At 57.3% G+C, this 17,758-nt stretch overlaps 1 protein-coding gene across 1 annotated transcript in view; it reads left to right on the top strand.

The window, feature by feature from the left end:
* Positions 1-17,758, top strand: part of PGM5 (phosphoglucomutase 5) — a 96,821-nt gene that overhangs the window by 25,731 nt on the left and 53,332 nt on the right. Inside the window, exon 6 of the mRNA XM_075559857.1 lies at positions 1,066-1,220. Coding sequence (XP_075415972.1) covers positions 1,066-1,220 — 155 coding nt within the window. The remainder of the gene's footprint in view (positions 1-1,065; positions 1,221-17,758) is intronic.

The following is a 17,758-nucleotide window of genomic DNA, read 5'->3' as shown; positions in this document are numbered from 1 at the left end:
GGCTCAGTTCTTCCATAGCAGGTACTCTCAGTTCATCCCAGTTAGCATTCTGCTATAAAGAGGTGATTTCTTTTTAATCATTTACAGACTGGAAATTCAGTTACTGCTGGCTGGGTTGAAACCCTCGCATGAAGTAGCTAGCTGCCTGAACAGCAGCCCTGGCTCACCATTGCTTTGGGGGAAACAAAAAAAAACCAAACTCATGTCCTGCCATTGGGTCAGTCACCACGGTGGATTTCTGAGACCATAAGTCTTTACCGGCGTGGGAGAAAGCCTTGTCTTCCTCCCGCAGGGTGGCTGGTGGTTTCTGGCCAATGGCCTTGCGGTCAGGTCAGTGGCCCAGCATGTGACCACCGGGCCTCCACGGCTCCCCCTTTTTGGGCCAAGAAAGAATGAATGATGTAGGCGGGACTGCAGGCTCAGGTTGTCAGCTTTGGCTCAAGGATCCTGGCTCAGGACAGAGGCCCGGTCCCGCTTTGTCTCCACACCTCGCTGCTCACACCGTCTTCCGGAGCACCTCCCTCAGGCCTGCTGTCCCTCGCCTTTACCAAGGAGCCCTGGTGGCGGCGTGGTTACACACTGGACAGAGGTCTGAAAGGGCAGCAGTTCTAAACTACCAACAGCTCTGTGGGAAGAAGACGGGCTTTCTCCTCCTGGAAAGAGCCACGGTCTCAGAAACCCTCAGGGGCAGGCCTGACTTGACAGTGGTGAGCCGGCAGCCGCTTTACCAACCATGACGTCGTGATGTCCTTTCTTGGCCGCGCGTCTTTCTAGGTGACCTGTGCAGCGTGAGCCAGCTCAGGTCATGCCATGCCCCCTTCTAAGGCGTCTGGCTGGCTCATTCTTCTGGAGCCTATGGGGGGGTTGGCAGCTGGGATCTAGGTTCTGGCCCCCATTTCTAGTCCTGCCCCAGTTACCCCCCAGGCTTGGCACGGTCCAGGACCTTAGAGCAATATCCGTCGTGTCATCTTCACGTGGGGACTGGGGCGGGGTGTGGAATCGGACGCCATGGGGGCTGCCCCTGTCTGATTGTTCCCCCTTGCGCCTACCCCCCCCTCCACCCAGGACCGCTACATGATCCTAGGCCAAAACGGCTTCTTTGTGAGCCCCTCGGACTCTCTGGCCATCATTGCTGCCAATCTGGCCTGCATCCCGTACTTCCGCCAGATGGGCGCCCGCGGGTTTGGGAGAAGCATGCCGACCAGCACGGCCCTCGACAGGTAAGCCAGTTGTCTCCTGAGAGGGACCTCGCCGGTGGCTCTGACATCCACGTCCCCCTCATCCCCCCGGGGCCTTGTGGACACTTGGGGAGAGAGAGACAGGGTGTTGTGTAACTGGGAGGACCCGGTGTGCTGGGCCGGCGGTGCTGGTGCTGGTTAGCTGGACGCCGTGAACTCTGCACCTCTCGCTCTTGTTTGTGACATTGTGCCATCTGAACCAGGACAGCTAGGACACAGGGACACGATGCTTTGTGCAGAATCTTCACAGACTCCGAGTCACCTCCTGCGCTTTTCTGCCTTCTCTTTTACACTGAACTCCACGATTGGTCTTGAATTCAGGTTTGTGCGTTAGGCCAGCTTGTCTAGAGACACAAACCTCGTGACATTCACATCCGTATCAGAAAGCACTGTATATCAAGAAGTAATTTTACATCAGGAGAGTGTTCCAGCCCGGTCCAACTCGAGCCCACCATCCGAGGCTAGCCGGGCCCTGCACAGAACCACGTAGCTGCACAGACGGGCAAGTGGAAAGCAGGGAGGTCACGGCCGGTGGGTGTGCAGAGTCATGTGGATCCAAGGTCCTCAGGAACAAGGCAGGCCCCCCGGGTGGCCCCACAGGTTTGGGGGCCCCACAGGGCACTGTCCCGGAGATAGACCAGAACCCAGCAAGGAGGAGCAGCCCCTGTGGCCTAGCGGTTATGTGTTGGGCTGTGAACCACGAGTCAGCAGTTCAAAACCACCAGCTGCTCGGTGGAGTCAAGACAAGGCTTTCTACTCCCACAACGAATTACAGTCCAGGAAACGCATAGGGGCTCTTCTTCCCTGTCTTCTCGGCTGCTGTGAATTGAGTCAACGCAATGGCAGTGAGTGTCCAAACCCCGTGGGCAGGTTGGACTCCATCGCCACCTCCACACAAGGTACCATCCAGTTGGCATGAGGTCTAACTGCCGCAGTTTGTGTGTGGTGTGACGGGCGTGGGGAGGTCCATGTTTCCCTCTCAGTCCAATTGCGCACACCCTCCTTTTGAAGAAGGAGTCTCCTTACCTGAAAGGGGCTGTGTTCAGAGTCAGCGGGACCAGACACGTGGGCGTATGTCAGGACTGTGTTCTGCTTCATCAGTCGTTCTGTGTGTTGGGTAAGCAGGAGACTGCTAACCACGAGGTCAGAGGGTCCGACCCAGCAGTTGCTCCTTAGGAGAAAGAGGAGACCGTCTGCTGTCGGGAAGATGTGCAGCCTACGCGTCCCTGTGAGTTGGCATCAGCTCTGTAGGAGCTTCTTGATTTGCTTTTCACGGTTTAGGTCAACACCTTGCTCTCTTGATAACTGAACATCTACGGTCCGTCTTGAAACATTGTAAGAAAAAACTCGACCAAGAAAGAAATAATGTTTCTTCTTTGTCGAGTTTTTTCTTACAGTGCATGGCTCCATCCTGCATTTCCATGTAGACTTGAGAAACAGCTGGTCGGTTTCCTCCATCAGCCTGCTGAGATTTCAGTCGGGAGGTGCTGCATGCCGGCCGCTGTGTTGGCGTTGCGTTTCAATGCCGTCTCTGTTGTTAGGGGCTGTGGGCTAGGTTCCGTTCACAGCGACCTGCTGTGCGACACAGCGAACCGCTGCCCGCCCTGCACCCCCCTCAGAGCTGTTCCCTTTGCTGCAGCCCCGTGCGTCCCTCTCGCGGAGGGCCTCCTCTTGATCGCTGTCCCTCCCCCTTACCGAGCGTGACGCCCTTCTCCAGGGACCGCGCCCTCCTGACCACATGTCAAAGGACATGAGATGAAGTCTGGCCATCCTGGCCTCTAAGGAGCGCCCTGTCCATACTTCTCCCAAGACCGCTTGGTTTGTGCTTCTGGCAGCCTGCAGTGCTTTCTGCATTCTCTCCAGCACCACGATTCAAACACTCCATCTTCCTTGGTCCTTATTCGGCGTCCCACGTTCACAGGCACCTGAGACCATTGAACTCGCCATGGTTTGGGTCAGGGGCACCTGAGTGCTCTGAGTAGCTTCCTTGCGCCTCCACCCTCGAAAGCTCTTGTGCAGCAGATGCCCCTGATGCGACATGCCTTTTGACCTCTTAACTGATGCTTCTGTGAGCACTGAGGGCGGAGCCAAGGAAGACAACATTTTTGACAACTTCAACCTGTTCTCTATTCACTGGGCTACCTGCGGGTCTGGGCATTACTGTATGTGGTGTGAGTGACATTGTTCTGCAGTTGGAGCATTCCATTGGGGAGTCTGTCTTAGGAATAGGTACAAATAGGGGTCTCTTCTAGTTGAGACTGGTACCAAGTTTTAAAGTCCCTGGCTGGGAAAGGGGCCAGCACCATTCAGACACCAGAAAACCCCTGTTTTCTTTCCCCGGGGGAATTCCCCAAGAAGCCCTGGATTTCACTCTCTCCCCGCTCCCCCAGTCAGCCTGAGCTCCGTGAGACCCGAGACCGGAGACCTGGCTGTGAGATTCACGAGGGGCCTGTGCTGAGGTCTGAGTGGTGGTTGGAAGGATCGCAGACTTGGGGTGCTGTGGGGCTCCGCTCGCTGGCTGGTTTGGGGTGCTGGGTTTGCTCTGTGCCTGTGCCTTCTGGGGGGCTCTCCTAATGGCCCCCCGGGTAAGAAGGTCTTTCCTCCCCAACAAAGGCAGCGTCCACTTTGGAGGCAGACGGTGGTCCCCGCCCCTCGAGTCGGCAACCTTTTTATTTTGCAGAGTAAAATCACACGGTAACAGCTGAACCGATAAGCAACATGAAAGGACACATGCTTCCTAAACTCCTGGGATTCTGAACAAGGCCACCCACACCTGGGCAAGGGGATGGGCTATTCAGACAAGCGGCATTGTTCAGGGACCGTCCCCCAGGGGAGACTCACAGCGACATTCGTTTCTGAAGGCACAGTATCGTCCAGACAAGGGCTCTGTTCACCGGGGCATCAGATGTGGCGCCAGCCTTTGGGCAGACCCTCTCCGGGGCTTTGCCATTCTGAAAGCGTCGGCTCCGTGGTGGCCGCATCTGCAGTCGGGCCCGTGTTGGTTTCCAGTGATTTTAAAAGGGAGGCAGAATCTCAGCGTCGTTGGGGGGCCTGGGGCCTGACTCCACCCCAAGACAACAGAACAAAACACCACCCGGTCCTGCGCCAGCCTCACAATCGTCCCTGTACCCTGTGCCGTGGCTGCAGCCACGGTGTCCGTCTACCTCCTTGTGGGCAGTCCTCTTTCCCTGCCCCTCCACTTGACCAAACATGATGTCCTTCTCCAGGGACTGGTCTCTCCTGACAACATGTCCAAAGTACATGAGACGGAGTCTTCTCAGCCTTGCCTCTCTGGGGGGCTCTGGCCGCGCTTCTCCCAACAGAGATCGGCCTGCCCCTTCGGCGGCGCACTGTACGCTCCTCACGCTTCCCCACCACTCGCGTGCAGCGACTTCCTTACTCAGTGTCCAAGTGTGTCCTGCTGGGTGGTGGCTTGTGCGATGCTGGGGGAATGCCACTGGCATTTCAATGCCAGCATGGTCGCCCAACGTGAGCGGGTTTCAGTGGAGGAGCTTCCAGACGCAGAACCGACGACGGAGGAGGACTGGGCTCCCCACGTCGGAGGAGGAAGCCCGTCATCCTCAGAGTCACGGTCATTCAGTGACACCCGCGAAGCTCCCATCATGCTCGGGCAAGGGTCCAGTGCCACGCGATACAAGGCAGGCGTGAGCCCTCGTCACCACAGGCATGTCCAGTCTCACTCAGGGAGGCCGACCGGAAAGGCACGTGTGCATCTAAGGATGCCGGCACGAGGCCCAGGGCACCGTGATCCCACGTGGGCGGCTGACCGGAAGGCCAGCTGTTGGAAGCCACCAGCTGTGCTGAGGAAGACAGGCGTGGCCGTCTGCTTCGGTAGAGAGTTTCAGCTTTGGGGGCCCTTCAGAGCAGTTCCACTCCCTCCTGCAGGTCACCCGGAGTCGAATGGGCAGTGAGTTAGAAGGTCCCCCACCCATGAGCACTGTGGTGGAGAGAGCCCGAGGCCGCCCCGCTCACCACTTACTCCCTGGGGAAGGAGTCACCTTGGTGTCCTGAGCCCTGTTGGCGAAGGGGTTACACGTTGGGCTGGTCTTACTGGTAGCCGCAAGGTTGGCCGTTCGAAACCACCAGCCGCTCCTCCAGAGAAAGACAAGCCTTCCTGTGCTTGCAGGGACTCACAGTCTGGACATCTAGGGGGCAGTGCTCCTTGCCCTGTAGGACCCCTGGGAGTCGGAGTCGACTCGGTGGCCATGAGTGTGGACGTCCCGTGTCCTGTAGGTGCAAGCGCAGGAGGTTCAGGGCTGGGTTCTCACCTTCCACGTGGGGCAGGCCTTCCTGGCCTCGAGTCCAACCTTCCAGGCCAATGGCCCTCGCGCTTAGTTACCTCCCCACCCCCCCCCCCACCCCCACCCCCCACCGGCCAGGGCAGGTGTATGCGCTGCGGAACAAGTTTCAGCAGAGCTATCAGGTGAAGACAGGTGAGGAAGAGAGGCCTGCAGGTCTACTTCCCAAACTCAGAGAAACCAAACCAGACAGGTCACAGAGGTTTTTGATCTGAGACTGATCACCAGAGTGACAGCACAGGGCAGGGGTGGGGGTGCATTTAATTCTCAGGTGACCGGGGCTGACTTGGCCATCGCCAACATTAGTACCTGAGATGTCTCTGAGACGACCCCTCCCCTCGTGGACAGAGCTGATGCCCCATGGAAACACCTGTGTGGGGAGGGTAGGGGGCATCTGGGGCGGTGGTGGACTGGTGTAGGAATGGAGGACAATTGGGGAGGAGGAGGGGGGGGATAAGTGACGCATCGGGCTGTCAAATGCAAGGTCAGCAGTTCAAAACACCCAGTTGCCCCTTGGGAGAAAGGGGAGGCTGGCTGCTCCCATCCAGATGGGCCATCTCAGAAACCCTCAGGGGCGAGTTCCACTCTGCCCTTGAAGCTCCCTGGAATCGATGTGCTGGCAGTGAGCGAGGATGAGGCATTGTGCTGGGACGCCAGGGGGGACATCTCTGAGGCCATTACGGGTATGGACCAAAGGCCAGAAACGCAAAGGCTGGGCTTGGTAAGAATGCCGGGGTTCGGAGTGTCACTCAGACATGTGAAAACACAGCTCAGAATTCAGTCTCTGGCCCTCTGCTGCCATCCCCCGTCGGACATGTCCTCTGTAGCATTACCTGGGACGCCTTCGGCTGGCCTCTGGAATCCAGGAGGCCTTCACCCTGCAAGTTCGTGCCCGTCTCCTGGCCCGTGGTGGCCTGGTCCTGCCCGGGGTCCTCCATCTCTGCTCTTCTGTCAGGAGGGAGGGCAGTGAGGGGAGAGCCGCCCCCCCCCCGCCTCCCCCCCCTCCCCCTCAGTAGATGAACACGTTCAAGTGCCTCTTATCTTAATGAAAGTTTTTATCATGTTGGTTATTGTTGGGAAGGGAAGGCCGGAGCTGGCTGGGCTTCCTCCCATTGTGGGTCAGGTGCTCCGACCCCCTGCTGGCCGGTGGTGCCTCCGGGTCAGGGCAGGAAACTGGGCCTGCTCCCAAGGAACTTAACTAATGAGGATTTAATCACAATAATTAAAGAAGCCAGGAAAACAAGGCCATCCAGAGGGATTAGGACGGGTGGCCAGGGTGTGGCAGGAGCAGACTCAGTGCATATTCTAGGACCACAGCGCCAAGGGTGGAGGCAGGGTCACACGGGAGGACTGGGGTTTGCCGATGGCTGTCAGACAAGAGCTAAACTTATCGGGGAGCCATAGCACCCCAGCCTCTCTCTTCTCCCTAGTGCCAGCCTCCTGGCTGGCCAGATCAATGAGCCAGGTTGATACTGTGTGTGTGTGTGTGTGTGTGTGTGTGTATGTGTGTGTGTGTGTGGCCAGCCTCTGAGGGCAGATGGCCAGGCAGAGAAAGGGCATGGTATTGAATGATGCCCACCCAATCCCCAAACTCACTGACCACCAAGGGTGGTCCCTCCTGGTAACCTGGGGTCTCACCGTGCTCGCGTCAAAGGATCATTCTGGCTGTACTTCTCCCAGGACTGATTTGTTTGTCTTCCCGGCTGTCAGGGTGCATGTGCTTCATCCAGGAGACCAGAGGGTGCAGCCAGGCCTCTGTGAGCCCCTGGTCCGTCATTAGGCACCAGCCCTGCTGCCCACAAGCCCATTCCCACACACAGGGACCCCGTCAGACAGAGTCGAACTGCCCCGGAGGGTTTCTGATGGAAGCAGCTTGCCCAGTCTTTCTCCCGCAGAGCAGTTAGTGGGTTCAAATCCCCGACCTTTCGGTTAGTGGGTCAGCGCTTAACCTACTGTACCACCGGTGACCGTAAGGAGATTTGGAGTCTGAGCTTGGTCTTAACTGCTGCTCTCTTGCTGAGCGGCTCTGGGGAAATTGCCTCACCTCCCACGGATGTACAGGGAAAACGCTTATAGGAAAAATAAATAAAAGGAGGGTCGTGGTCTAGGTTTAGGACTACTTGGGACCTGCTGGAGGTAGGACAAGGAGCCCTGGTGGCGTGGTGGTCGTGCACTGGGCTGCTAACTGCAAGCTCAGCAGTTCAAAACCACCAGCCGCTTCAAGGGAGAGAGATGAAGCTGTCTACTCCCAGAGAGTCGCAGACTCAGAACCTGCAGGGGCAGTTCTACCCTGCCCTGCTCGGTCGCCCCGAGTCAGAATTGACTCAGTGGCAGTGGGTTTGGGTTGTTTTCGGAGTTCAGATGAGCCACACCGACCACCCTCAGTGGATTTTTAGTATATTGGATGGTTCATCATCTGAGCTGCAGCACGATTACAGCAGGTGGTTTGTGGACGTATTCTCAGGTGTTCACGCACAGGTATGTAATGCTTCCCACCCCACAGGCAAATCAAAAATAGGTTTATAAAGAGCTTGATAATCAAAAGCAAGAGCCACTCACTTACATCCATCGATTCGGCCCCGACTCACAGTGACCCTGTAGGTCAGGGTGGACCACCCCCTGTGGCCTCTGAGACAGTCACTCTTGATAGGAGTAGAAAGCCTCATCTTTCTCCCATGGAGCGGCTGGTGGTTTCAAACAGCCAACCTTGAAGTTAGCAGCCCAACAAATAACCATTACGCCACTGGGGCAGCTTAAAGGCAAGAGGAAGAAAAACAGAACAGAGCAGAAATTAGACAGTTGGCACTCATCAGAGCCTTGTCATAAGTCAGGGACCACCGGGACAAGAAACAAACAATACTGAGGTCACAGGTGGGTGCTTCAAACCCAGCAGCGGCTCCTGGGGGGAGAGCTGGGAGAGGTTGTCTGTTCCCATCGAGACTGGCAGCCTCAGAAACCCACCGGACAGCAGGGTCAAGTGAATCAGAGTGCCTTGGCAGCAACGGGCTTGTTTCGAAAAGTCCCCTATTCCCATTCCTCTTTGGTGAGAGCCGGGGACCGTTGCTGGTTATGCCCACAGTGAATGTGCCTAGGGTGCCCCCTACCCACTGCCACTGAGTTGACCCCGACTCACAGTGCCCCACAGGATGGGGTAGCCCTGTCCATAGGGTCCCGAGGCTGGGATCTTCTCTCAAGGAGTGACTGGTGGATTTGCACCCCGAGAAAGCTGCTGTGGCCCAAAGGCTGTGGGAGGGGTCAGATAAACATAATCCATCCTAGCCCCCCGAGTTTCCCCCTGGGATATCGTGGTGGTGGTTGGAATACCTCCTGGTCCCAGAGAGAATCTGGCTTTCATGAAGACTTCCTGGGAATAGGGACTGGGGTGGGGGAGGTGAGGTTTGACTTTGACACCTTGGCCTCTGGGACTCTTGGGGCAGGGGTCAGACCATTCCCTGGGTCGGTCTTGGATTCTGTGTAAAGTGGAGCCATCAGACCACACTCCTGCTCAGAGCGAGTTCATCCTCGGAGGGAGACCACGCTGAGGATGGGCAAGAAGGAGCCGTGGAGTTCCAGCGGCCTGGGGAGCATAAGGCTTTGGAAAGAGAAAGGTCGCCTTGTCTGCCTGCACAGGAGGGAGGGAGCCAGGCCCGGCCGCCCATCCACGGCCTCTCTCCCTCTGGCAGCTTCCTGGCATCTGTGCGTGCCTGTGACCCAGGGGCTGACCTTGCTGGCTGGTGCCTGTGACCCAGGGGCTGACCTTGCTGGCTGGTGAGTGAGCAGCAGCCTAGAAGGAAGTTGGGTCCCCCAGGACTGAGGAGGGAGCTGGGGTGGGCCGGCTTCTGAGAGGATGCCAATATGTGAAAAGGAGCGGTGGGCCTTGGGCCTCACTTAACCCGCTGGTGGCTGCCAGCGAACCTTGATTGGCAGCTCCTGGGATGTTTGACCCAGATGGAGCTCCTCTCTCGGCTGGCTCTGCCTTAGAGCTCAGAGGGCGCGCGGAGCTCCTCGGAGCACGGAGAAGAAGCCAGCGCTCATTCCATCAGTTCAACTGTGCCCACACAGACCTCAGTGTTCCCCACAAGACAGATGAGACGGCTCAGAGCAGGCTAGCCGTGAAAACGATCCGGACTCGACGGACTTTGACCATAAGGTTTATTCTGAACAGTTAGTTTATACGCACAGGGGGCCCGCTCGGTTCTCCCCCACAGGACTCGATTTTGGAAGGACTTGTGAGGATGGCGAGACTTCATCTTACACACTTTGGACAAGTGGCCGGTCAGCAGAGAGCAGTTCTCAGAGAAGGACAGCGTGCTTGGTGAAGTGGAGGGCCCTCCATGAGATGGACGGGCAGTGGCGGCAACAATGGGCTCAGGCACAAGAACCGCCGTGAGGATGGCCTGGGGCCAGGCAGTGTCTCGGTCTGTGGTGCGTGAGGTGGCTGTGGGTCGGAGCTGACTCCATGGCCTTGGACAGCAGCAAGAAAAAGGCTCAGCATGAGTGAGGCACAGTGAAGCTTCTACAGGGAACACCAAACGCACCTCCATCAAGTTGGTTCTGACTCCAGGCTCCCAAGACTGTTAGGTTGTTTTTAAAATTATTATTATTTTTAAATACATCTCTTATCACAATCCATACATTCCTCCGGTGTGTCAAGCGCATTTCTGACATCATCGTGTTCAAAGCAGTCTCTGCCCACTTGAGCCCCTGATACCAGCTCCCATGAAAGACCGTCAGTCTTTAGCCTCATCTTTCTCACACAGAGCAGCCAGTGGGTTCGAACTGCCAATCTTGGGGCCAGTCATCCAATGCGTGACTCCTAGTGCCACTAGGATTCCTTTGTGAAGAGAAGAAGGGGCGAACGCAGAGGCTCAGTCACTGGCGAATCTCAACATGTCCCGCCCCCTCCACCTACCCTCGCCCACACGCACTGTCATGGTGCCCATGCCACTCATAGAGGCACAGTAGGGTAGAGCAGGGCTCTCTGTGGGCTTCTGAGCCTGCGATCTTTGTGGGAGTGTAAAGCCCCTTCTTTCTCCCACAGAGCGGCTGGCGGGTTTGAACCGAAGACCATGTGGTTAGCAGGTCAGCGCGTAACCCAATGTTCCACCAGGGTTTCCATGGACTGGCATAGATTGTCTCTGAGCCCCCACCTGCCCCATCTCAAGATTGAAATGTACTAAGCCTGGCTTCCAACCACGGAGTCCCGGGAGCGCTGTGGGGTTAGGCTGCTCATCAGAAGTTCGGCAGTTCGAATGTACCAGCCGCCCCGACAGGGAGAAAGATGTGTGTGTCGGCTTCAGTGAAGCCTATAACCTTGGGACTGGTCCTCCAGGGTCGCTACGGGCTGGGACGGCCAGAGAGGTGTGCGGCCACCACAGCAGAGAAGCCATGCAGCCACCCCGGCCACCCCGGGGGAGAAGCAGCCCTGGCCTGCGTCTCGGGGAGACGCACTCATGTTTCAGGGGTGATGGGAGGCACCGTTATTCTCGCGTTGGAAGGAAACGCCTCCATAAAGCTGATAACATCCACGTCGTCCACCAGAGAATTTTATCTCAAACATGCGATTTCCTCCTCAGCTCAGAACGCTGACAGATTGTGGCCGGTTGTTTTTCCCCTGTTGGATTTGGCAGCTCAGCGGGGCGCCGGCGGCGATCCAATGCCAGGGGGAGGTGTGAGGACCGGGCCAGTTCCTCACTCAGATAAGATGAGCCGGAGGACAGGCTTGGAACGAGCCTGCGAACCTGACACTGGCTGCAGCCAAGCATGCAGGCTTTTACATGAGGCAGGCGGCAGGCCCTGGGAGACAAAGAGGGCCTCCTGGCCCGAAATGACACGGTGCCAGACGCACTCAGGGCGCCTTCACTGGTGGGGCCAGAGGTGAGCATGCCCCGCTGCTGACCAGAAGGTTGGTGGTTTGAGTCCCCACCCCAGAGGTGCTTTCTGTCTCCATAAAGATTTACGGTCTGGGAGGCCCACGGGGACAGTTCTGTCCTGTCCTGTAGGGTCGCTGTGAGTGGGTGACGCGGCAAGGCCTGTGAGTTTTTAGTTTTGAGTGCAGAAGTGAGCATTCAAGGGCAGGCCGGCATGCATGTGTTGGTGCTGGTGGGGGCGGGGCTTCAGAGAACACAGGTGATAGGAAGTTTGGTGCAGCACATGGAAGGGCAGAAAGCCCGCTCAGGCCCTGGGAGTTTCTGAGACTGGAGGTGGGGGGAGCCCTGGGGCGCTCTGTGAGTGTGGGTCTCGGGATTCTCCCCAGGGGCGAGGAGCGGTGCTCACAGGCATGTGGGGCCTGGGCAGCCGGGGAGAGGAGGACACGTGGGGGCTGGCCTCTGGAGGCTTCTAGACCCCCCCCACCCGCCCCTCACCCCCTCTGCCATCACTGCAAGACAGAGGGTTAGAACTCGCTGTGCAGGCGTCCGGGAAAATTCCACAGCTCGGGAATCCCGACGGAGCCGCCCTCCGCTCCCCTTCCTTCTTCCAAAGGCTTTAAAATCGCCGCTCCTGCTACCTCTGCCAGGCCGGCACCACGCCGTCAGCCACGCCGCGTGGGCCTCTCCAGTCTCCACAAACAGACTTGGTGCTCCTTTACACAACCGCCTCTCCGCTGCCCTGGTGACCACGAACACGCCCGGCCGGCCCCTCTCCTTTGCCCGCCGCTGCTGCTGGTGGTGGGTGTCGTCCACCCGCACCGCCGACACTGTCACTCACAGCCAGCGATTCTCCTCTGGGCCGTGGTGCTCACGTGCCCGGGTTCAAGCAAGGTGCGTCCCTTTGGCACAGACTCACCTCCTTAGCAAAGGCTCCTGGCGGCCCAGTGGTTACTCCTTGGGCTGAGATCTACATGAGAGCCACGTCGAAGCCACCAGCCACTCCGTGGGGGAAAGCCAGCGCTGTCTGCTCCCATGAGGGGCTGCAGTCGTGCAAACCCACCAGGCGGCTCTCCGCTGTCCTATGAGGTGGCTGTGAGTCCCCACCGATGGCAGGAGTGTGTGTCACTTAGCATCACATTCGCGGGGGTCACGTGTGGCAGAGCCTGTGGCCAGGACGACGCTTCTTTTGACGGCCGGTGAGCCGTGGATCTGCTGATGGATAGCAGGCTTGCTTTGCGGTTGCCTGATGTGAAGAGAGCTCTAGGTGTGGTGCCCGCTGACCCGATGCCCATATTGGAGTTTCCTCTGGCTTCCCCTTCTTCCTGGTGTTGGCAGGCGACCTCGGCTGGCCCCTGACCGCCAAGGCACAGCTTTGGCCCAATAGGAGGGACGCCTCCTATTGCTTGTCCTTCTCCTCCAAGCACGGCTAATGCTTCAGGTCCCCTCCTGGGGGTCTGGCCGTCCTTCAGTACTCACCCCCCCTGCATCTCAACTGGCCCCTCACTCTCGGCCATCGAGTGGATCCTGACCCACAGCGGCCCTATAGGACCGGTAGACCGCCCTGGAGGCTCCCAGACTGCCGCTCTTCGCAGGAGTAGAAAGCCTCATCTTTCTCCCATGGAGCAGCAGTCGGTTTCCATCCGCTGACCTTATGGGTCAGTCCAATACCACCAGGCCTCCTCCCAGCTTGCCTGACCCTTTACAATCTCTGCAGAGTTTCTAGGCCCCCGGAGACAGTCCCTATTCTGGAAGGAAATTCCAGGCTGTCTAGTTATCGCCTTTCTGTAGCTGTGTCTGCCGTGTGGTCAGGGCCCGTCCACTCCCTCGTAGACTCCTCACACCCCGTGGGATAGAATAGACCTGCCCCACAGGGTGCCTGAGGCTGTCAGTCTTTATCGGAGCAGAGAACCTCCTCTTTCTCCCTTGGAGCAGATGGTGGGTTCGAACCACCGAGGTTGCAGTGCAGCGTATAAATGCTGGTGAGTTCTAGCCTGTGTGCCGTGACTGCTCGAGCCGCACCCTCCCCCTCCCCACCCCTTCTCCAGCCTCTCAGGAAAGTCTCTCCTTCTATGGAAGCCTTTCCCCTGCCTCCTCCTCCTCATTCCTGGGACAGGATGGTGCATGCCAGCCCCTGAATGGGCCAGCAAGGCCTCTGAGCTCGACTGCAGACTAACCATGCCTTTCTTGGGCTGCTGGCTTCTTGGACTCCTGTGCTTCCAGAACCTTCCATGTCAGAACCCCTGTCTCCCGCTTGACGTGTGGTCACTTGAGATGCAGGTGCCCCACACCCTCGCTGGTGCCCTCAGGGAACACACACCTCGCTCTTCTGCCTTTGACCGGTCTCTGTGATGCCCTGTCCTTGTCCCAGGAAGAACCAGATGTATCCTCCCAGTCACCTTGATCTTTCCCTCCTCTCTGTCCTCTCCCTGTCTCACCTCCGCAGGGGACTGAGGAGCCTCCCTTGTTGGCACGACCCCTCGCTTTGTTTACTGGACTCAACCCAAGCATCTCACGCCCTCGTACCCCCAGGGTCACTGTGGAGCTGCCTGCCAGGGCAAGTGAGTGGGCAGGTCCTTTCTTCTGGCCCCGTGTCCCCTAGGGGCCTGGACCCCCAGTGCACCCCTCCCACAAAGCTGCCCTGTGTTCTGGCCTGGCTCTTTCCCCTGTGCTCACCCAGGGGAGACAAGTGGTATTATTTTTAGCTCAAAGACCTTTTCGCCAACATCCTGCCCTCGAGAAAAGGGTGTGTGAGATGAGGCGCTTTGGAAATCAGACCCTGTCATCGCGGTCCCTTGTCCTCCGCTGAAAAGGCGTGAGAGAAAGACACATTGTGTGTGCTCAGGGCTTCGCAGGCCTGCCGACGGAGAGCCTGGCACCCTGGCACTGCTTCTCACGCCAAAGAGCAGCCCTCGCTTCTCAGGGCTTGGGACCCGCTCACCCCTGTCTGGAGGAGGGTGCAGAGGGAGAGGGGCCACCACCTCCCTGGGCTTTCCCTCCTCCTGGCTGCCCAGAGCCCGTAGGCCAGCCACCTACCCCAGCCCATACCGCTCCCCCACAGCCCAGGGCCAGGTGTCTTCAGAGGGCTCGGTTATCGCAGCAGGACCGCCTGCGGGAGCTTCAGGGACGACTGCAGTGAGAAGGTGGCCAGGGGAGCAGGTGGCCTGTTTTAGGATGGGTGAGATTTGGGCTTGGTCCTGTGCCAGGTGTCGCCCCCAGGCAGATGTGGAAACAGTGCTCTGCTTTGGAATTTGTCTCCAAGGCACATAATCATTAGCCAAGGAATTCTGAGGAGATGTTTCTGGGAGGGCCAGGGAGTCGGTTGGACCATAGCCCGCCCACGTGCCATAGACGCAGACACCGCCCGCCCTGCCGCTCCCCACGCCATCCCAGTGCCATCCCAGTGTCGGAGCCCGCCGCCGCAGCCACTCTTTCCTTTCCTCTCGTCCAGGGCCTGCCTCTCTGTCGCTGCCCTCGCCTTTACCAAGCAGGACGTCCTTCCCCAGGGACTGGTCTCTCCTGACGACACGTCCACAGTCCGTGAGACGGAGTCTCACCCTCTTTGTCTCTAAGGAGCGCTCTGACACGACTTCTTTCAGACGGGTCTGTCGGTTCCTCACTGCCACCGAGTCAGCGCCGACTCACAGTGACCCTGTAGGACGGGCTGGACGGCCCCTGCAGGCTCTGAGGCTGTCGTCACGGGTTATGGGAGTAGAAAGCCCCTTCTTCCTCCAGCGGAGCTGCTGCTTGTCTTGAACCACCGACCTTGCAGATGGGCAGCCCAGTGCATACCCACTGGCCTTTGATTAAACGAGACATGCTTGTTAACCGCTGTGAGCGGTCCCTGACTCACGGCGGCCCCGGGCACGATGGGCCACTTTGGGGTGACCCATGTGCTGTACCCATGGGAGTCCCAATGACCGATGTCTGAGTGGCCCCGGCCCGGGTCCCTGCTTTTCTCTTGTGCCCCATGTTCATTTCAAAGATGAATGCTAGAGTAAGAGCTAGAGCAGCGGTTCTCAACCTGTGGGTCACGACCCCTTTGGGGAGGTTGAACGACCCTTTCACAGGGGCCGCCTAAGATCATCGGAAAGCACACATTCTGATGCTCTCAGGAACTGGGACATCGCTCCTCTATCGTCTCCAGGCGGGTGCGCCCACACACAGATACGCCCACCTATGAGTACCCAGCACGAAGACTGTTACCCATGCTGCACCATGCTTCAAGACACAATTTCATTTATTTATCATTAGAAATGAATATTTCACAATATATAATTGCATATTGTTTTTGCCATTTATCACTCTGCTTTAATGATGTTTAATTTGTCACCATGAAAATACACCCTGCATAGCAGATATTTGCATGTTGACTCTATAACAGTAGCAAAATGACAGTGCTGAAGTAGCAATGGAAATAATTTTATGGTTGGGGGTCACCACCACCTGAGGAGCTGTATTAGAGAGTGGGTGCAGTAGGAAGGCTGAGAACCACTGACCTACAGGAGAGACAGCAGGGGATTTTCAATGGACATTTAGCAAACAAACAAACAAAAAGTGTCACTGCCAACCACCTTCCTGTTGTCGATCTGGCTCAGAGCCCCTGCACGATAGACCGGCACGTCTCCCCAGGGTTCTGACTGTGAGCTTTACGGTAGCTGATCGCCTCCTCCTGCTTCCATGGTGCCGCCAGGTAGACTTCAACGGGCAGCCATTAGGTGGGTCCAGTGCACCACCTGGTGACATTTTGGCAAACGTATTTGTCTGTGCCCTGGCGGCCTAGCGGGTTACTCTCGGGCTGCGCACGACCAGGCTAGGGGACGGCCCGCTGCTCCCCTGGAGAAAGGAGAGGCTGTGTACACCTGTCTACAAGAGGGACAGCCTCAGAAGCCCACAGGGCGGCTCCACCTGTCCTGCAGGGTTGCCCTGAGTTGGCATTGCCTGGATGGCAGTACGTTTGATTTGGGGGGTTTATTGTTTCCCAATGGGCTGTCTGTGTTTTGAGTGTGGCCCGAATCTGCTGGAAGGGATCATGCAAACCAGGGGTTCGGCAGCTTGAGATACCCTGTCCTGGATCACAATTTTAGAACTTGGGACTCGCCACATGCTTTCTCCCTAAAAATCTTTATTTCCAATGTAGGGCTTGATGGCCCTGTGTTTGTCAGGTCTTCACTTGGCTCTGTAGAGCCGGGGGAGGGCATGATCAGGAGGGTGGGACAGAAACAAAGTAGGAAGCCAAGCTTGCCTATATAGAGACCCTTCCCCTAAGCCCCTCCCCAGGGACCTGCATGTCGACACAGACTCCATCAGGTGCCATCACGCTGAACCTTGTTGTGTCTCCACTCACGAAGGACAGGCTGCCTTCCCAAGACTAAGGGGATTTCGCTGGTCTGTGCTGTGCCCTGTGACGGATGGGTTTGGAACCACATGCTAAGAATTCCTTGGCTTTTCGGGATTAGTCAAGGAGCTGGAGAGGGCACGGCCCCCACGTGTCCCTCAGAGCCAGTTGTCTTGGTAGCATGTGTGGGAAGACGGGGGCACATCTGTATTGAGGATCTCAACAAACACCGGAGTCAAGGGATGGCGGGTCATATGATTGACACTCTCCGAATGGCGGATAGAGAGGAGCAGGGAGAGACCCTGGATCCGAGAATCCGGGCACCAACGGTGCCTTCATGACCATCCTACTTACGTATAAAGAAATCACATACCGAAAGGTAGCTTATGATTTCCTACCACTAACAATTAAATAAGAACAGTAAAAAAAAACGCACAAAACCAGATTTGTTATGAGTTTTGAAATAGGAATAAAAATATTAACTAATACCTGGCAGATATTGTAACTGTTATTTGCGATAGTTCCATATTGCTGTTGCTGCTTCTGTCTGGTTGAACAGCAGTGGGCTTGCTAAGTTGAATGGGTTTGGTTTATTGATACTGCACAGTTGCAGACCCCCTGAGATGAAGGTTCTTTTATCCCCCCAACAGTTTTATTGGCAGATCATTTACATATCGTACGGCGCAATAACCCAATAATCCAGTCCCCTCAAGGACTCACATCATCTTGGAGCACCCCCCCTCGGGGTACATGGCCCTCACGTGAATTGTGCTATCACAGCCTGATCGTGCCCCCTTCATCTTTTACTCCCCAATCCCCTTTGATGAGCACCCCTCTTGCAGTGTCCTGCGCTGTGATCCGGGCGGCACCGGCCGTGGGTTATCCCGCACGGTCTCCTCACCGAAGGAGCAGGTCCCACTCCTTAGACCTAGGGCCAGTCAGACCACCTGTTAGAGACTGGCGACTTCGCTTCTCTGAGCGCACCTCGTTCATCTC

The sequence above is a fragment of the Tenrec ecaudatus genome, chromosome 10 (genome assembly GCF_050624435.1).
Source record: "Tenrec ecaudatus isolate mTenEca1 chromosome 10, mTenEca1.hap1, whole genome shotgun sequence".
NCBI lineage: Eukaryota > Metazoa > Chordata > Mammalia > Afrosoricida > Tenrecidae > Tenrec > Tenrec ecaudatus.
This window is presented reverse-complemented; position numbering and strand designations above follow the sequence as displayed.